General features: G+C 37.3%; 2 protein-coding genes across 5 annotated transcripts in view; both read right to left on the bottom strand.

Moving 5' to 3' along the window:
* Nucleotides 1-20,161, bottom strand: part of LOC145664405 (uncharacterized) — a 65,225-nt gene extending 45,064 nt beyond the window's left edge. For both annotated transcript variants that reach the window (XM_081731083.1, XM_081731084.1), the window contains exon 1: nucleotides 20,024-20,161. In XM_081731083.1, coding sequence (XP_081587209.1) covers nucleotides 20,024-20,109 — 86 coding nt within the window. In that variant the 5' untranslated portion in view covers nucleotides 20,110-20,161. The remainder of the gene's footprint in view (nucleotides 1-20,023) is intronic.
* The window catches only part of PIG-H (Phosphatidylinositol glycan anchor biosynthesis class H), a 68,829-nt gene that overhangs the window by 11,108 nt on the left and 35,798 nt on the right, over nucleotides 1-21,923 (bottom strand). For 2 of the 3 annotated variants that reach the window (XM_081731089.1, XM_081731086.1), the window contains exon 4: nucleotides 20,024-20,344. The exons of the other annotated variant lie outside the window; for it this stretch is intronic. In XM_081731089.1, coding sequence (XP_081587215.1) covers nucleotides 20,246-20,344 — 99 coding nt within the window. In that variant the 3' untranslated portion in view covers nucleotides 20,024-20,245. Of the gene's footprint in view, nucleotides 1-20,023; nucleotides 20,345-21,923 lie in introns of those variants that run through there. 3 annotated transcript variants of the gene reach the window in all.

The raw sequence follows: 21,923 nt of genomic DNA, 5'->3' as shown, positions 1-21,923 counted from the left end.
GCTGGAGGCGAAAAATTGTGGAACAAGATACACAAACTCATTCTCCTTCAATCTGGAACAAGGAAGAATTGCCACAAGAGTGGAAAGAATCAATTCATTGTTCCAATTCACAAAAAGGCAAAAAGACTAATAATTATCGAGACATTTTTCTTCTGTTAACATCCTATAAAATCCTTTCAAATATTCTATTAGCAAGATTGACCCCATACGCAGATGAAATTATTGGAGATTATCAGTGCGGATTTAGACGAAATCGATCAACTATCGACCAAATATTTACCATTCGCCAAATACTCAAAAAGAAGTGGGAATACAATACCCCGGTACATCAACTATTTATTGATTTTAGAAAGGCTTACGACTCAGTTAGGAGAGTAACATTATACAACGTTCTTACAGAATTTGGAATACCATAAAAGCTAATTAGATTAATTAAGATATGTTTAAATGAACCCCAAAGTAAAGTTTGGGTAAGAAATTTTTTGTTCACGAGCTTTCACGTCGAAAATGACCTGAAACAAGGAGATACGTTGTCCCAATTATTATTCAACTTTGTTCTGGAATACGCTATAAGGAAAATTAAAGATAGCAACCAGGGCCTAGAGTTGAACGGTATTCACCAGGTTACGGCATATGCTGATGATGTAAATTTAATAGGGGATGACAGGAGAATAACATAAAGAAATGCAGAGAAAACTAAATACATGGAAGTTCGTCGGGACCGTAATACGGCAAATTATGGATGCATTAAAATATTAAATAATACTTTTGATAAAGTGGATAGTTTCAAATATCTAGGATCAATATTAACAGACGAAAATCATATTCACGACGAAATTAAATGTCCACTAAAAGCAGGGAATTCGTGTTACTATTCGGTTCAAAATCTGTTGTCGAGAATTCTGTCGTGGAATTTGGAGCTTAAAATATACAAAACGATAATCATGTCTGTTGTTCTGTATGGTTGCGAAACATGGTCGCTTACTCTGAGGGAAGAACATAGACTGAAAGTATTTGAGAACAAGATCCTAAGACGAATATTCGGACCCAAGAGGAACGTGAATGGAGAATGGAGGAAACTTCATAACGAGGAACTACATAATTTATACAGTTTACCCAACATTGTTAGGGTCATCAAGTCTAGGAGGCTTACGTGGGCGGATCATGTAGCTAGAATGGAAGAAAGTAGAAACGCTTTCAAAATCTTGACTGGAAGACCAATCGGAAAACGACCATTAGGAAGACCTAGGCGCAGATGGGAGGACAATATTAAGATGGATCTCGCAGAGATTGGAATACAAAGTAGAAACTGAATGGAGTCAGCTAAGGACAGAAGCCAATGGAGAGCTTTTGTAAACGCGGCATTGAACCTCCGGGTTCCATAGGCCATCGAGTGGGTGAGTTAGTTTTTAATATCATTATTCGCCTTACGTAAATAGGAGAGCATTTAGAGGAAAACAAATCAAATTTGCAAAGCGAATCGCACCCAGAATTATTAAAATACGAAACTCGAAAGCATCCACTTCTTTAATCATGTAAGAACCACTTTATTACTTTATATCATTTTTACTAGATATATTTTCTCGTGTTAATATACTTCATAACCATTTGACGCAGGTGAGTCCTTATAATACAATATGAAAAATTAAATGGAGAACAAACAATACTTTCGCAAATACAGCCAAGGGTAGAGAGGAAAAAATACAGGGACACAGCTCATTGTATTGTCCAATTGGAAGGCAAATACATAAAGCCGTAACCTATCTTGCAGTATCCCTTGACCAGGTGTAATGTTGCCAAACGTATTTTGCGATGAAAATATGAAAATAATATCCTATTAATGTCCTACACGGACAAGGAGGTTTTGGAAACACTTCTATGAAAACAAAACCTCCATAAATTTAACATGATATAAGCACAGAAGGTTGATTCGTCTATGTGTGTCCGATTTTGACATGTCATCTAACATAGGAAACAATGGGACAACCATCGGTTGCCCTCTATGTAAGCATCATGTGTCTTGGCAATAGCCCTGCACCGCTAACTTCCACTTTGTAGGAGGCTCCGTTGAAGTACAGGAACTAAAATCTTGAGAAAGTCCTGCTGACAAGTTATCCAGAGACTGCGGACATTGGTGGCATGACGTATACAAATATTCTTCTCAGTAAGTCAAACCCGAAAAATCAATGGGATTGGCATCAAGTGACTTCACTGATATGTCCTGGAAGAGAATGGCCTGGATTCCGGTGTTTACCGCCATCTGTTGCACAAATCTGTATATAGAAGAGGATGTATTTGACGAGGCCTTATTCATATGCACACTGTATTTCCATACAAACAGAGCAGATCTGTATAAATTGGTGTGAGTATTGAAGATATGTTGCTGATAAAATGCCAGTTGATTTTACAGTTTTTCGAAATTTGCCGAATCGTTAACTTGCCTTCATAGTAGTATCACGCGATAACTAGAAATTCTTTCGAGAAACGCTTTGCACTGACGGATGAAGTACCTTTTTTGTTTTGTTTCGTGAGATGTATGTTGCGGCTCGAATTTGACCACAATATGATAGATAAATCCATACTTCATCGAGTGCAAGTAATTTCCACTTCCTTCTGGATGGATGGCATTCGTAGAGGCGCCTGTAGTGGATCTTTTCTCTCCATCCGATGGGCCACAGTAAGCACATGTCCGTGACTTTTAAACACCATCCGAAGCTGTAATTTGCCACGTAGGTTGCGATTCACAGTTGACTGTACGACGTGCAATCGTTTTGCCATCACACATTGTGTAAGAGGGTTTGCCTGCAGGGCAAAAAATGAAAATGAAATGAAATTTTTGAGTTTTACGTCCCACACCACAAAGTTCACTTGGCACGAGCAGGGTTTGAACCCGAGACCCCTAGCACTAGAGGTGAACGCTCTACCACTGAGCCACCGCGGCCCCTCCCTGCAGGGCAATTCGCTGCAACTTCCGAGATACAGGTGAAGTCATCGCAGTACACGGTCGCTTTCTATTGCCCTTAACGAGTAAATGAAGTGCTGCAACGTCGTGTGTTTATGTCGATTAATTACTGTGATGAAATTTTTTGAGGAAACATGCAATGTTTTGTACATGGAACTGCCTGTAGAAGCCTGTCAGATTTTGACAGGCATTATACAGGCGCCTGTTTCGGCGAAAACATGTAAAGAAAATATTACAGGCACATTGTCTTCAGGTGATATGCATGTCGAAAAAGTACTAAACTTCTGTTGGAAATTTTGCACGGAAACACGCGTTGTATACAGCCTGTACAACGAGAACATGCAATGTACACGTAGTCACTCACATGCAAGTAAATGGATGGCATATGTGCATGTAAAGTACCTTGAGTGATTGTTGATAACATTCGCAATACAGTAAGAATGAAAAGTACAAGGAAGGTGCCTGTTTATCAACATGTAATATACATGTGTGATATTTGCATTACATCTAAATATCATGTATTAGCGTATAGCATGGAAAATGCATATGTTATTTTACATTTATCATTTTCGTGTACATGCGAAGTGTGTAACTCCCCTACGTGCAGTGTAAAGGCAATGTACAGGTGAACGGGAACATGCAATAATCACGATTGCCAATAAATTTATTAAACAGGGTGGACAAGGTGGATTGGAGCTAAACATTCACGTTATAGGCATAAAAGTCATGCAATATTCAGGCACAAGTCTCCAGTTCGATATTCACTATGCAAGGTCCTGACACATTACCGTATAATGCATGGGATTACAACTGAATACATTGCCTGTATTATCTTCGTGTACATGCGAAGTGTCAACCCACCTCTACGCAATGTACAGGCAATGTGCAGGTAAACGGAAAATGCAATCACCATGATTGCCAATAAATGGGTTAAACTGGTGCATACCATGAACAAGGTTGATTGGAGTGAATCATTAATATTACAGATGTAGGATACATGTAATATTCGGGCACCAAGTCTCCAGTTTGTCATGCACATATGCAAGATCCTGACACATGTTTAGCACTTAATGCGATGTACTTTACATGTATATTCCGCTAACACACCCACTAATTCCCTAACATCTATATTTCACATGTATTTAACATGTCAATTACATTCTTATCAAATGAAAAGCAGCTGTCGTCAGATCCTTATGAGGTAACGTATATGTCAACTACATGGAATATGCCGGTTACGTACATGTCTTTCCACTCTCTACATGTTGTTTACATGCATTTTTTACGTTGCAAGGTTGCAACCTTATCAACATGAAAACTACCTGTTTCCGTGAAATGAACATGCAATGATCGTGAAAAAAATCGATACCTGTCTCATGCGTTTAAAAAAAAGTGTTCCATTTTCAGGCGCATGTATCAGGCGCCTGTAAAAATATGCCTGTTTATGCATGTTTCACAGGCGCCTGTAAACCACTTGTATTTTCTGTCTGAGTATGTTCTTGAATGTCACTGACCCCAACAGCATCCATTTTCCTTGCACTGTATTTGAATTTGTATCACGGAAAACTTGGCGTGCAAAAGTGCTACGACGTAGTCTTCCCAAAACCGGTTCCCCTAGGGAGGCATAACGTAACATGCGAACTTGGCGCGATACTAGGGCTTTGGCTTCCTTCTGATGTTAGAATAATTTGGATTGGTCGATTCTGTGAGCAGCAGTGAAGATTTAAAATCGGACACATAGACGAATCAACCTTCTGTAGCATGTGAGATACATCCATTGGGCAATCGGTTCGATGGTTACCCGAGTTAAAGGTATGGCCTTTCTTCTAGAAGAAAGAAAAAATTCAGTCACTTAGCATACTCATATCATGTTACAAAAAATAAAAAAAGCATTTTACATTGTTTCTGTAAATAAGTGGTATGTAGGTTTTATCTTGTTTAACTTCAGTCGTTTATTTATTTAACGTTTCCTGCCCTCTATCCTAATTAGCATTGAATGTTATCCGAAATATATCAACTGATATTGTTGTATTTTGTGTTGAAAAGTTCTGCACTTTATTCCACAATAAGAAAATATAATTTTCATTATATATGTATATCTCTTGGCTTTAAATGTTTGCGGCATATAATGGTAAGCAAGCCACGTATATTTCGCTTACGAATGATTCCACATTTTAAAAAATCTACATGATCATTTACATAATGAACAAAAATTTATGCAAAAATTATGTAGGAACTATTAACAATGAGTTATTTATATAATGTTAGTTTTATTAAATCTTGAAAATACTTCTACGATTATTTTTTTTATCATTGTTAGTCTACTTCAAGGAAAGAAAAATAAGATGTCCCTATTCCAAGCCAAACTCACCATAAGTTATGTATTAAAGAAGACACTGCAACAAAATTTTCAACAGATGTAATTAGTTTTGTGCGAAATGCGATGACATAACATGTACTAGAAGTGGTCACTACTTACGTCTGAACAAAACTGAATTCTCAGCGCTCCATATTTCGGAAATTGGCTAGTAGTTCCGCTGCCACTAGTTTACCGATCAATTATGTCCCTAGTATCCAACTGATGGACTTATTCGGTACACGTCTACTTTCAAAATGTCACACAACTTCTGTTGGTTTACTTATATCTTAATTGAATATTTTCCAAGAGGCCCGAACAATGAAGACACGCTGCTTAATAGTATGCTGACACATTTTATCGCAGTTTCCTTAACAATTACTCCCACCAGCGCAACTAATCAATTCCTTCCAACCTCCCACAGAGAGCTGAGTGAACAAAAGCAGAATACCAGGAAACAAGATGCACAGATTGTGGTGCTGCTGGCGGTCGTGAAGCAAAACAGTATCTTCACAGGTATTCTAACTCCTAGCGAACTGGTGGGATACCGCGGGCGGACATTTCGCGCCACAATATTATATTTCTAGTCGAAATGAGATATTCCCGCTCATATTTCGCCAACAGCTTTATATTTCCCACAGACTAGAGCCTTCCTGTTCAAATTTTGTTGCACGGTCTCTGTCATTGCAAAAGTTACTCAAGAGAACAGTTTGGAGTGGGACACCCAATATTATACGTATGTTATGAAGAACGCCAATGTAAAAATAATACTATCATACAAAGACAAAACAAATTACTCTTATATTTTTACTCTTCTTATATTGTTACTCTTATACAGTTTTCTAGTATTTCAAGTACGTTATACCATTCTATACTATCGTTATGACAAAAATAACTTGTTTCACGGATATATTATATAGCATAAGGAAAAATAATTGTTAAGTATAAGACTAAGAAATTAATTTCTGAAGAGTTAATGAAAATAATCAAAAATACAATAACATGATTTACAGAAACTTCTACCCTACAGCCAGCCACTAAAGAAATCAACGCAAGAAAATGATTTTCGCTTAAACTATTGAAGACCAGCTTAAACACAAAAAACAAATATACAATTAAACACGAAAGGAAATGTACTCAAGAATTTTCATGCTGTTATCTAAAAACTATGCATAAAGTCTGGAACGAATGGGAAATATAAGAAATAAATGTTTAAACACAATACCTGCATAAATTAAGTTCAACATGTCCAAACAAGTCTGAAGAAATTTGACCATGCTCTCTGAGTAATATTTTCGGACCCAAAAACATGCAAGTTGCAGTGAAACTTCTTCCAGGTGAAATAACATTTAACAGATATATCAACAGACGAGAATTCTCTTGATTCTTTGCGTCCATCCTTTTCAGAAAAACGGATGTGTTTTCACCCAGTTATTAGCAGGGCCCGGATATTGTTGACAAGTCAACTTTTTTCCGTTACGCATAGCACAAGGCAACTTCAAATAAAAACGTTATCCGTCAACTCAAGGTTCTAAAAGTGCATCCTGTTTCAAAAAGAATATACGTATTTCGAATGCATATATTTATTAAATTTTAAGACATACGAATATGAAATTTTACACACATATTTACGAACCTCTCAAGTTCAAATTACAGTTCAAAGTTTAAATTACAGATGTTCAATAAGTCCTCCATCAGCGACACGAACAATATCACATCGATACTCAAATTCCTCCCATACTCGGGCAAGCATGTATTGCGTCACTGATGTTATGGCAGTACGTATCCGGTTCTTCAACTCTTCCAGGTTCTGTGGGAGTGGTGGTACATAAACGTTGTCTTTAACGAAACCCCACAGGAAGAAGTCAAAGGGTATCAAATCCGGGACCGTGGAGGCCAGCTGAGACATGCTAAGTCACCAGCTCCTTGACGACCAATCCAGCGGTTCAGTAGAGTTTCATTCAGATATTCACGCACTTGGCTACTCCAGTGAGGGAGTGCCTCGTCTTATTAAAAAATGAAGTTGTTTTCGTGCAGCCTCGGAAACAACCAGTTTTGTAACATAGCGAGATACTGCTGACTGTTAACCGTGTTTCCATTAAAGAAGAATGGGCCGTAAACAGATGATCGGGATATCGCACAAAACACATTGACTTTGGACGAATCTCGTACACGTTCAATGACTGCATGTGGGTTCTGTAGGCCCCAAATTCAAACATTTTGTTTGTTTACCTGACCACTAACACGGAAAGTCGCTTCATTACTGAACACGATGCGTTGTGCAAAAGTGTTATCATTGTCAATAGCATGCAAATCTCGTTACAAAATGCCACACGTTTGCGTTTGTCATCAGAACGCAGAGCTTCTAACAGCTGTAACTTGTACGGCTTCATAACCAACCGACGTCTCAAAACAAGCCAAATTGTTGTTGTCTGCACCTGTATGGCAGGCACGACGAGTTGATTTTGAAGGACTACGTTGGAAAGCAGTTTGAATTCGTGTAACATTTACTTCAGGAACACGAGGGCGGCCAGGACTCTTTCCTTTACATACACATCCTGTATCTACAAACTGTCGATACCATCTGCGAATGTTTCACCCATTCGGAGGATCAATTTGGTACCTCAACCTGAAACGTCTTTGCACTGTAATCATGGAATTGCACTTCGCAAACTCGAGAACAAAAAATGATTTCTGCTGCGGAGTAGCCATTTTAAACATATGACGGTTACCAAGCAAAACAGAAGACAACTGACATCTAGGGCTATTAATATGAACTAGACTGTGTACTCGTTTCTCCAATAGCCGAGCCGAGGCGAAGCGATGGATAGTTTGGACAAAATAATTCTTCGTAATACGTATATATATATATATATTTTTTTTTAAACAGGGTGTATATTGTTTTAGGGTCAACTTTTGGTAACTTTTTGCCGTTTTGAAGGTTTTTTTTTTTTTTTTTTTTTAAAGGTAACTTTTAGGTCACTTCTGGTCTTTTTAGTCTTTTTCTTCTACATAAGGAAATCTTAAAATGAACACCGTTTACGGATTTGAAAAATACTAAGTTGTCTCTTTTTCCTGCTTCCTGACTACTGGGGTGGAAAACTGCATTCCTAAAACGCTAATGAACACTAAGCTGTAGTTGGTTGACTGGGGTAGGGGTTGGTAGGTGGCCACACAGATGGTTTTGGATTATTGATCACAAAGGATGTGATCATGTGAGTAACTAAAAATGGATTAGACGACGTACAAAGATTTTAAACAGGGTTTTTATTATTCTCATGTATAGTCTACACTTGCGAATATCTATTCTTATAGTGTGCTTCCTAATTTCAATTCGAGAGTGAACTGACGCTTTCAGTACGTACAATGCCGTACAATGGACTGATCAATAGACTGCAATTAACTGAAACAAAACTTTTGAGAATGAGTGAGAAATGATAGGTAAAATCTAATAGACATACAAAAAATTACAATGTTTAACGAAATAAACGTTTTTAAAAAAACGCAAGTTTTGAGGTCAATTTTTATGAATTTTAGGGCCATTTTTCAGGAATTTTAGTGTCATTTTGTAGGTCACTTTTTATAAAATTTTAGGTCAACAAGATCCGGGCCTTGGTCATTAGTATTATTACTTAATTTACAAGAAGCACATTTCCCTACTTGGTCCTGGCTTTATGCACACCCGTATAGAATTGTACAATAAATTTTCTAACTGTAATCTTTCAATTATGAAATTCAATATGTTGACTTTTTCTTCTTCCAGAAACTTGCAATAAAATATTACTAACCTTTACTACTTGCAATGGTATTTTAAAATCTATATATTGCTAACTTTCTTCTTTAGAAATATTTTGTAATATTAACTGACATCATCACTAATTCCTCACTTACGTAAGTAACAAAAGAATTCGTTAATAAAGGACCAAAATGTAGTAGGATAAAACCGACCAACGCTGCCCTTAAATTTTGCAAATTCAACTGTGAAGCCTTACAGCGTACAACATTTTAAATTCGAATGTGATCTTAAAGCAACAGAGCATTAAAAAGAAAGGAAAAAAAAAAAAAAGATTAAGAACTATCACAATAGTATCACTAAATATGCACAAATTTATGACAGCCGCGTGATTATTACGGATATATTTTAGTTTAAAAACACTTAACACGATTATTAAATGATTTTCTGTTTCCAAGAGCATGCACAAACATATTGCATGTATGCTGGCCTCAACTACGCTTCGTCTTTTCCACTGCGAGTTCAAAATCATATCGACATGCGTTTGAGAATTAATCTGGAAGGAAAAGAATGTGTTCTTTCTTAGAGGCTTGGTTAGTTTTGAAGTTCAGCGTTCTTTTTCAGCACCCAATCTATATAAGACTTGCCCCTATAGCTTAACATAAGACCCCATAGGAACTAAACCAGGGTCTCCCACACCTAACTCACTTTAAAGACGCAATAGAGCACGTTGGGGAAGGAGCTGACCTATGAGATGTAATCTTGGATAATGATCTGTACTTTGAATTCAATTTCTGGCGTAGTTCGGAGCCAATGTAAATAGGTATAATATTTTCGATCAAGTAAAAATAATTCCCGTCCTTCATGAGCTGTGTGCAAAATGAATGAGTGAGCAAACTGAATGCACAAAATATGTTAAGAAACAATTAGCACGTTAACATTCTCTTTAATATTAAAAGGAAACGGAGGAACCCTAAAAAACAGGCCACCTTTATATTACATAAGAACTGGCTTTCCAAGATTCCTATATATAAATAAATAAAATAATACTGTTATTGTCTAAGAGATAAACGGGTTCGAAAAAGAAGTTGTTTTAGAGAAGGTAAGCAAGCCACGGTTTTTGTGTTGGGATAATTTTCAACATTTTTCAAACTTGTTCCTTCTTTGTTTTCCCATTATAGCACAATAAAACATTAAACTTCACGTTCAGAACGGAGAAACTTAGAAACGAGTTTTTGAAGAACCCAACAAAATGACTCATTTTATAGGGGGGGGGATAGGTGCTTTGCGGACGAAGTGGATTTTTCGATTGCAACGAACGGTTTGTAGAACTGCTTGACTTATATGCAAGTACAAAATACTTTAGTACAGAGATGACCGTGTTAATTTACTAAAGTGTAGACAACAGGGTATCTACTGGAGCTACTACGGTGAACTGAAAGAGAAAGGGCAAGCCATACGCGAAAGTAAGCCAAACCAAGCCCCCAGTATCGATACAAATTTAGTTTTCAAGTATCAGTGGATACCCTGGATAATATGTTATTTAATTGTAGATTTTGTAGTTTACATATGAAATAAAACTTCAGTTAATCGTAAGTGTCAAGAACTAAAGTAAAAGCATACGCCGACCAACTATTTGCACAACGTCTGCAAATTATTATCACTCACACACTTACCAAAATATTAAAAAGACACAAGTATGGCGATTTGGACGAAGCTATCTGTATCAACTAGAGACGTAGAAAGGAAGAAGACAGAACAAACTTTTTATTTTCGGTACGTAGGTAGTAACAGCGTTTTAAAAAAAATGAAGCGCGAAAGTGAAATAAGAGCGAAGATAGGAATGGTTAAATCTTTAGTAGTAGTGATAAGTAAAGCTTCATCAAATATTTCTTGTGTAGCATTGAATACTTCGGAGAATAAACACGGGTACTACATGAAACGGTTTTTAATGAAATGAAATCTTTCATTTAACGTCCCATGATTATGCCCTTCAGGCTAAAGGAGACACGTGATTAAGACAAGTAAATGATGATGGAAGAATCGGTGAAATAAGAATATGGAACGAAAGGCGAGTACAACGAAAAACCTAGGAGTACACTACACATTTACTTCACTGGGTATCGAACCAGGGACCCCAAGCAACAGAGGTAAGCGCTCTAGTACTAAGCCACCGTGCTCCCCAAAAGTGACATTTAAAATGTTGATATTGATGTTATATATTTCTATGATGCAATGTTGCAAAAAATAATTTTTTTCATTGGCAATATTTCGAAATCATTAAGATTCTATCATTTGAAAATGAAGATCGTATTACTGAATCAGGAAATGAAAATTTTGAAAAAAAAAAAAAAAAAACTCAAAATATAATTTAAGACAACCTGAAACCATCCATCTACACGGAAAAAATTAGGACTTCAATGAAAAGTAGCGAAACCATGCCAGGGCTATCAAGAACTTAATTGCACAAAAAGGGGGGATTCGGTAGCTCAGTGGTAGCGCGCTCATCTCTGATGTGAGAAGTCCCTAGCTCGATCCTATGCCATGTTAAGTTTCTGATGAACAACGTCGTGTCCGTGGGTTTCCTCGGAATTTTTCTTTCTTCTCACGTTTTCATTCCAACAATTCCTTCATAATCATTCACTTTTATTAATCATCCGTCTTCGTTAACCTGAAATGCATAAACACGGAACGTTACAGATTTTTTTCCCATAAGAGATTACATTTGGGAGGTTCAGGTACTAGACAGGATGCAATACTTGAAAGAAGTGTATCTAAGGCATTCAAGAAACCCTATATTAAATAGAGAGGAAGGCAATTTAGACAAAGAATGGGATATGTTGTTAAAGTGTATCAAGAAAAATCACACACAACAAAATCATCTACGTTTTTTATCCATGAAGGCATTACTATTTTCTTCTTACTAATCAAAATTGTCTGTATACAAAAGTTTTCACAAGTAGTTGAAAACTCTTTAAAGAGAGAAATTAGTAATTTGTACGAGGGTCATTCGGAAAGTAAAGAACGTTTTGCGCTAGCGCGTGTTCCCCCACCCCCGCTGCTGCTGGGTTATTGACCTGGGCATGCTTTAGCCTCAGTCTGGCACCAGCTGCGATCCGCTACGGTCCCTTATTGCTTCTCTGTGCGACTGTAAAATGTGCGATACAATTACTGATCCCGCCAAGTGTGAGGTTCGTAGTGTGATAAGATTTTTGAATGCAAGAAAAGTGCGTCCGATAGAAATTTATAGACAAATCACTGAGGTGTATGGAAATGTAATGAATGAAGCATCAGTTCGTAAGTGGTGCATTATGTTTAATGACGGACGGACGAATGTGCACGATGAGGAACGCTCGGGCCGGCCTTCTGTTGTGACTGACGAACTCAAAGGAAGAATTGAGCGGAAAATTCAAGAGGATAGGCGATTCACTATTGATGGGCTGCACGAATTCTTTCCTGAAATTTCAAGAACTGTGTTGTACGAAATTGTCAGTGGTGAACTTGGGTTACAAAAAATTAGTGCAAGGTGGGTGCCTCGACTCTAATCGGAGGAACACAAAACCAAGCGAATGGGAGCCGCATTGACTTTTCTCAGCCGTTACCATAAGGATGGCGATGAACTTTTAAATCGTATTGTTACTGGAGATGAGACGTGGATTTCGCACATCACTCCAGAAACAAAGCGCCAATCCATGGAATGGCACCATTCAAATTCTCCGAAAAAGCCGAAAAAAGCCAAACAAATTTTGAGCACCAGAAAGGTTATGGCTACGGTCTTTTGGGATCGTAAGGGTGTTTTACTCGTTGACTACATGCAGAGAGGTGAGACCATAAATGCAGCTGCCTATTGTCAGACGTTACGTCGACTTCGCCGCGCGATTCAAAACAAAAGGCGCGGATTGCTGACCAGCGGCGTCATCCCCCTCCACGACAATGCCCGTCCTCACTCCGCGGCATTGACGAGGGACTTGCTTCAGCAGTTTAAGTGGGAAGTTTGGGAGCATCCACCCTATAGTCCAGACTTAGCCCCCAGTGACTTCCACCTATTCCTAAACTTGAAAGACTTTTTGGGTGGAAGCCACTATGGCAGTGATGAACTTAAGGAAGCTGTTAGTGATTGGTTCAACAGTTTGGCGGCAACTGTGTATGCCGAAGGCATAGAAAAACTTGTACCACGGTATGACAAGTGTTTAAATTTACACGGCGACTATGTCGAAAAGTAACTTAAGTATCACATAGTATGTAACACAAATTTCGCCTTTGTATATCAGTTATTAAAGTGTTTATACAAAAACGTTCTTTACTTTCCGAATGACCCTCGTAACTATAGAGAAATGTTCACATCAACTGCATTTCTTTACTACAATATCCGTATTTCTTTGGCGTAAATATTACATATAGAGACTGATTTTTGTTATAAAAGCAATTTTGATTCATTGAAAGTGTTTGTGCATCATAACTTCAATATTAACAAAGTTAGAAGTGTTTTCACAAAACTTTTATAGTAACTCTTGCTAGCACGGTATTTATACAAGTTACAAAAGTAAACGCATGGAATGATCACCAACAGTGTCTTTTCAAGTTTACAATCCTCGTCAGTTCCAACAGTGATCAATGTTTTCTTCTTTAAGAATAGAGGAAAAACAGTTGCACGTGCACGTGCCCTCAGTTCCAAATGATGCACGGTGTAAAATATCGGCAATGAAGAAAAATAAATGTTATAACACTGAAGCATATATGTGCTTAAACATTCGCTGGACTGCCGCTTTGATTTAGGACCGAATCATCTGATACAGGATTCGCGAGTGGTGATTCTGTTCCACAATTCATTATATTGTTCCACTTGTTGAAGAAATATTTGATAACACTAAATGTGGCGGAGCTTCCGTTCTTCACGAACGTTGAACCCATCTTGCAAAAACATGAGACATTTTCAGGTGTTCTCTGACGAATACGTGACAACTTGCTACAGTCCGTTTACCTGCCAATTCACGAATCGATAAACGTCTATCTTCTTTTAACAATGTCCCTTCTTTTACAAAGTTCTCATTGTTCACTAATGTTGATGAACGCCCATTTCTCATGTTATCCTGCACACTACGTTCGCCTCCCTTAAAATGCTTCCACCACTTGAATATCGCTGATCTGTCCATTGCCTTTTCACCGTACGCTTGTTCGATCATTTCAAACGTTTCCTGGCAATTTTGGCGTAACTTCACACAAAATTCAATAGTATCCTTTGTCTGGTAATTAACAGTATATCATTCTCATCCGCCATTGTAATATACACTGTACTTTGGCTTTTAAAGCGAACAAACGACACCTTCACGTTGACTTTACTTACACTAACAAAGAACGCCATAGGCTACCTTGACGTGCGATAACACAACTAGCTTTTACAAAATCGACACAGTGAACTTTCGAAATATCCCTCGTACATATGACATAGTAATAGAATATCCGACCTCTGCTTTGTGAAAGCACTATCCAAGCATACCGTGAAGAACTGCCAAATTCTTTGTGATCCACTTAACACGCTAGGCAACGCCTTAAAATTGTGATGTCTTATTGTGGCAATTTTGATGAGCTGTAAAATGTTGTGCAAGAATTTAACTCTTCTGATGCTCAGCAGAGTACAGAAACTCCTAATAGACTGAAACAGCAATGTCGTCATTTCCTTTCCGTTGCCATGGTGATCGCCATGTTTTTTTTCTATACAAACGCGTGAAGCGACTGGTGTATTTTAAATTCTAGTAAAAACAAGGACAGAAGCTGTAAATTTATTTACAATTATAAAATGTTTTAACGGCTATAAAGTTGGTGGGAAAAGATACAGATTTAGAATATGGATATGCGTTTTGAAAACTACGAATAAAATCAAGAAAATTCAAAAAGAAAGAGTAATATGTAAAAGACTTATTTGTAAAAGCTCCACATTTGTAAGTGATAAGGTAGAAATCAAATAATTAATGTAAACGTCATTGTCATGTAATCTACCTTAAGAAGCAATTATACACAATATAAACTCCCTAACGTGCAAATTGACGAACTGTCGGCACAAGGAAAACTGTAAAAATATACGATTCTAAAAGAAAACAATGTTTTAGAATAATGTTAATTCTACTGGAACATTTATTTTTCTTGTGACCACTCTTGATTATGGAAGTGCACAATACCTACAATATTACAAAAGAAAGGAGAGAAAAGCAAGCCTTTGGAAATTTTCAGTGCGGACCATCAGTGGATATAGGTAGAATCCTTTCTTATATTTCCTATCAATTTTTTTAAAGCATTTAGAAACAGTACAATAAATGCATCCAATTATGAATGGTTCAGCGTTCTAAACAACTGTTAATCATTAATCCTGTTCATGTCTGCACTGTTATGATACTTATATTAATGAATAAAAAAATTTCCAGAGTGACTTAACATTAATATCTGATTATGAACAAGATGAGTACATTTATTTTCTCTTTTTCTTTCTTTCTTTCTTTCTTTTTTTTTTTTTTTTTTTTTTGTTTCATTGATTAGAAATATTTAAAAAGAAACACAAATATTTCATTCACTATAATATTTGCAATTCCGAAATATTTCATCACTGTTTCCGCTTTGCATTTACGTCTTATGTATTTAAGCTACCTGCTGTTTACAAAATAAAATCGCGATCACCATAGCAACGAAAAGGATGTGACGTCACACTATTTCAGTCTATTGCGAATATTAAAAGTGAAATCTGATAATGATCAAAACATATTAAGTGTCAATCCAGAAGCTCGAGACGCAAGAGGTATAGCTCTTTGAGTGCTTACAGCTCCTTAAAATCCAACACATACTCCAATCAATTCTAGACGAATTCGGCAGCTCTGTGGAGAAGAAACAGATGATCGCTCTTTTCAAAATTTAATGGTTGTTCTTGCCAGGAACTCTGACTGTAGATCAATTGAAGATAACAAAACACATTGGAACGTTAAATTCAAAGTGGTCAACAAATATCGACACCAAACGTTTACATTTTTACAAATCAGGGTTGGCAAAAACCATGGTTTTTATTGAAAAAAACAAAAAACCAGGTTTTTTTTTTTTTGTTTTTTTGGTTTAAATAATTTGCTCTATGTATTTATATCACATATGGACAGAAATAAGTTTGTTTCGCCTTGGTGTTATTATGCAACAACCGGGTTATGTTGGAAGGGGTTACATAACGCTTAAAGCGGAATCCAACCGCTTCTCGGCTTACATCCGAGGGAAATTGTCCTTCATTTGGACTCGAAACCGGGACTAATTGGCCACAACTGCGATACGTCTGCCGACTCACTCAAGGACCCCTGATAAAAATACGTTGTACTGATCTTTACATATTTGTTAATATAATTGTCAAAAGTCATTTCAGAAGGACAAAAAGATAAATAGTTGAACAAGTGAAACCATTATACAGATTTACATATGGACAATTTCAAAATACTGCAGAGTACAGAAGAACTAATTTAGTCCAAGCTAGTTCACTACGACTTTTATTAGTCCAAGTTAAAGAAATACAACGACTTAATTGGCGTATCAGTACGAAAAGTGAATAAAGATACGAATTATTTGAGTCCACTTTGACCCTTTTATTCATTTAGATATCAAAGATACTTCTGATTTCAATAAATGTCTCTCGTACGGTTTGTATGACACCCCTTTCCTCCCAAAAGTACGGCATTTCGATGTATTTTATCAATAGTAAACATTATTAGAACGAAACAATATTTAGAATTTTTCTTTGATTGCAGTTACATAACAATAACACAAAACAAACATTCATAAACTTTATATATAAAAAAGCTGCTCTTGTAGTACACTCTTTTTGAGCAATGAATGGGGGATTTAGGTCTGAATATAATACGAATAATGTACGGGAGTGAAACCTGATAATCCACAAATGTGTGTTCATCAAGATTTTACGAACACACACTTTTACGAAGAATTTTCGCTTTTTGGTTTAAACTTTTCTTTCTTTCTTTTTTTTTTTGAAAAAACAAGCTGGTTTAAACCTAGGTTTAAAACCAGTCAACCCTGCTACAAATATTATACAATAGCATTCGTAAGATGTAAAGAAGTCTTTTATGGCTAGAAACTTATTTCAACTCACAAATGTCACAGAAAAAAAAAAATGAAATGAAATCTTTGAGTTTTACGTCCCACGGTTATGCCGGTTAGGCTAAAGGAGACGGTGATGATGAGTAATGAATGAAATGGTGGAATGAAGAAAGTGGGAGGAAACGGGAGAACCCCGAGAAAACCCACGCACACGGTGTTTGTCCACCACAAAGTTCACTTGGGGGGAGGGGGGCTGGGATCGAACCCGGGACCCCTAGCACCAGAGGTGAACGCTCTACCACTGAGCCACCGCGGCCCCCACAAATGTCACAGAGTGACACCAGCAAATATAATAAAACATCTCATAACCTATTGTAAAACTAATTACGAAAAAAAAAAGTAAAGCTCCGAAAATAAGTGCTCAGACGAGAATTGCAATGGAATACAGAGGTTGATCCATTTATATTGAGCCGAAGTCAATGTGCAATTATACCGCAAATGCGCAACCCATCACCGTGAGATTGCCACAAGGGAAGCAACAGTATCTAGTCCTCACACTGAAGAACAGTGTGTTCGAGCATAGCCTGATGTTGTCGAAAGTAAATAAATTCTGGAAGTTCATTGTGGCCCTATCCGACGCTAATTTCACGGCGTTGCCCATCATAGAAATGTGTCACGTGCTTAATTTTCATGTAAGTTGTGTCTCTGTAAATCGTGTTATATGGAAATATGTGGCACAGCGTCCTGAGACCACTACACCAACAAAAGCAGCTATAAACTGCCTCCTGCGAAGAGAACCTCGCCGCTGTTGCTTGTGATTCGACGTATGGCGACCTCTGAAAATGTCCACACACAGCGTGTGATGACCAGCAAATGCCGCACATCGCAGGTGACAATTGACCGCACCATTCACAGGGATTTACGCCTTACGGTCGTTCACAAGAGCAGTGTGCTCGCCCTGAAACCGTTTCATGTGGCTGAGCGAAATGCAAGAGAATGTATCTAGGTAATCTCGCGGGTTGTTACTTTTGATGAGGCGTGGATTTACCTCACAAACTGTGGTAAAATTTGTGCCATTACATACAGACCTGTTGACGCCAAGGGCCTAAACATGCTCTTCCGCCAGTGCGCAGTTTCCCACAAGAGTTCAATGACTGTAGCCAGTTCCTCGTTCAGGAGCAAACTGCGTCTACGAAAGGTGGAGCAAAACGTCAAAATGAATGCTGCTATTGCCAGACTCATGTCCTGACTGAAATCCCAGCATTGCATGGGAAGACGTGAACCAGCTGAACTGCACCAAGACAAGGCATCCAACCAGACGGCAAAAGCATCACTGGAATTCTTGTCGCTCTATGGAAAAGGAACTGGAATTGTCGTAATTTCCTTCTCTAACATCCTTGTCAAGAGTCCAGATGCCAACGCAATGGACTATTGTGCTTTTAGACTTCTCAAGCGGTGCCTGTCCCAACGTGGAAAATGAAAATGAATGAAATGAATTTTTTTAGTTTTACGTCCCACGATTATGCCGGTTAGGCTAAAGGAGACTGTGATTATGAGAAATGAGTGAAATGGTGGAATGAAGAAAGTGGGAGGAAACGGGAGAACCCCGAGAAAACCCACGAGCACGGTGTTTGTCCACCACAAAGTCCACACGGAGCGAGCTGGGATCGAACCAGGGACCCCAAGCACCGGAGGTGAACGCTCTACCACTGAGCCACCGCGCCCCCTTGTCCCAACGTGGAGTCCGTACCGTTTCCGGCCTATTTAAAACCTATAAAGGGCAGTGAGATTCAATACTCATGGTCCAGCTGCAACGCAATCTCCTGCAATGGAAATTCCAATGCCGGCCAATAGTCAATAGAGGTGGCCTGCAGATCGAACACAACCAGTGGTAGAAACACGGCATCTCCTAGGTAAGTAGCACATTCAAATTCGGCTAAGTATAAAAGAATCAACTTCTGTACAATGGAATAGTATAAAAAGTTGTCTATTTTCCTGAAAAAAAAAGTACACAAATTTACTATTAAAAACAGATACAGATCATATTTTGATGTCACTACGTTTCTATTAGTCTAGGTGAGTTTAATTCACGAGTACACAGAACTGTAAATATCACTGTACAGTTACAGTACACAGAACTGTAACTGTAAGTATTCGATGTTCAAGTTTTCTGTCACTACTTAGCTGAATTTTAGAAAATAATTAGAATTCACTGTATTGTATGAATAATTAAGTACTAAAAATCCGATGTCTACTCCTGCAACTGCATGTGATCACTTTCCTCTCTACTTTCTTCTTTCTTCTAATTTCCCTCTACTTCTGCAGTAGTTTGGGAGAGGATAGTCTGTACCTCTACCTACCAGATACTTGTCCTTTGCCGTAAGTCTTACAGTTATTACCTTATCAGCAAATTCTGAATTCCCACCATTACGACCACCTTCCTCATTATCTTCGCGTTCTATATTATTAATTTTTCAATCTCCCATTACCTTGCTGTCTAACTTCACGGATTTCTACCAAATATAGATCATTTTGTATGACGTTTTTGCTTTGAGATTTAACACTCATTCAACAATGTGTCCAAAAACATTCCCTCCTTGAGATCAAACGAGGGAATATTTTCCGCTGAGAAAGACTGCTGTAGCTTGTTTTCTCTTGTAGAAAAGATAGACAATAAATTTGAATTTTAATGGTGTAACTGACACTGAGTCAACTAATTGAATATTCATATAATTATCACAGTTAGAAAGAAAATAATCATGTAAGACAGCAGCTACGATAAATGAAAAACAAATATATTGCAATTCTAACTACAGGACAAACACAAATACCCGACTTACTACTCTTATTGCAACTGGCTGCAGGCTATTTACTAGTTGGGAAGATCATTGCTTACCTGTTACTGTTGCGATGAAGCTTAAAACGAAAAGTATACACAGTGCTTTCGTAGCGAAGCCAGTATCTCTTCCCTAGGCTTATCATTTCGATATGTTACTTTACGCATATTCGTAGTACATACATATTTATTTCGTAACTTCTCGGGCACAAAGTTAAAAATCGACAAAGAAATACTACTACCTTGCTTATATACAATGGCTGAACAATAACGTATTCCTAGTTACTTCAAGTTAGGTTCACGCATTACTTTCCAACTAAGAAGATTTATTTGGACACTTTTATAGATCTTCTCTAAGCATCTCAAACGAGGACATGTGTTCTGAAACAAGTACAGAAACAGTTAATTACTACCTACATAGGACGATTGAATAAATATATATATACACACTGTTTCCTCCCTAGTTTATGTTAAAACCTAAAACATTCAACACTTCAATCCTACTAGTCTAAGTTCTTGAAAGGTTATTTATTTATTTATTACAACTATACTTGTAGTCAATATTAATATTCAAAATAACTTAAAAGAAATTAGAAAAACAGCATGATTGGCACGGAATTGAATTTCGGCATCTCGCATATTTCTTTTCGACGTTAACTTATATTTTAATTAAAATTGTATTTATTCTTTCATTCTTAGTGAATTATTTATTTTTAAATGCAATCTAATAAAAGAAAATCCATGTTCCATGCTGATGCCCTTAGGCTAAAGAAGACAGACTCATTGATTGTGAAAGAATTCGTTGAATGAATGATTAGGGGGGAAATGGGGACTTCAGCGTCGAGGCCATGTGTCCCCGTCACGATTATAAAACGGCTGCTCGAACACGGACTGCAACAGTAAAAGGACGGAAAAGTTAGAACGAAGACATCAAAAGCTGCTAATTTAAGAGGAAAATTCTAAAATTGAAGATAAAAGAATAAATATATGGAATAAAATAGATAATGATAACAATAAATAGGGAAAAACAATAACAAGGTAGAACAAAAGATAAAAGCGAAGCAGCAATAAAAGAAATCACACACTAAAAAACTCAAGAGGACGTGAGCAACCTCACACGCATAAATAAACAGAAGTACCCGGTGAGAGTTAGTTGAATGAGAATGTGAAAGGAAATGGGAAAGCCCTGAAATGTAATTTACATTGTATTTTCAATGTTCATTCTCCTTTCGCTTTTATTCAAAATACCTCAAACTGGTGTTTTTATTTAAAAGAAATCTACACGTTTCATTTTCTTATCCTCTCAGCTTTCACTAATAATATAAAAATTATACGATCTTCCCAATGCATTAATACTGGAAATCTTACATTGGAAGTCTGTAAAAATCTATACGTATTTTAATCAAAGAGAACTCTGTATCAAGCTGTCTACTGGAGTTCACCTGGATTTTTCCAGTATATATCAAGTACTTCCAGTGTCCTGCTAGAAAAATTTCCAGTATACTACAGTGAACTGGAAAAAAAATAATTAAAACAACTAAGTTTCGTTTCACAATGTGAAAATACGGTAGACTTCCAAACTATGTTAATTCAATATTCAAACTTGAAGTAGTACAGCGTGGTCCGAAGTGGTCGTACCCCTAATTGGTATTTTCTGATGGTTTTAGGGTTTACCCACATTTGTTTGGTAACACTGCTTGGCATTATCTGGCAACATTGCTATCCATGTTCATTTATTTCCTGCTGTTTTCTGCTTGGTAACAGTTATTTGCAGTGAAGTTGGAGTAATCAACAAGGTGTGATCCAAGTCCATATAGCATTGAACAAAGAATAGTTGTTGCGGTTTGGCTTCACGAAATGCGTTACACAGGTGACACCATGGAAAGTGTTAAAGCGAAATTTACAGACTGCTTTGGTATTAATCCACCAAGAAAAGCAATAATGTTGGGGTGGGAAAAAA

The sequence above is a fragment of the Thermobia domestica genome, chromosome 11 (genome assembly GCF_964235325.1).
Source record: "Thermobia domestica chromosome 11, izTheDome1.hap1.1, whole genome shotgun sequence".
NCBI classification, from domain to species: Eukaryota; Metazoa; Arthropoda; class Insecta; order Zygentoma; family Lepismatidae; genus Thermobia; species Thermobia domestica.
Note: the sequence above shows the minus strand (reverse complement) of the source record. Positions and strands in the feature narration are given on the sequence as shown.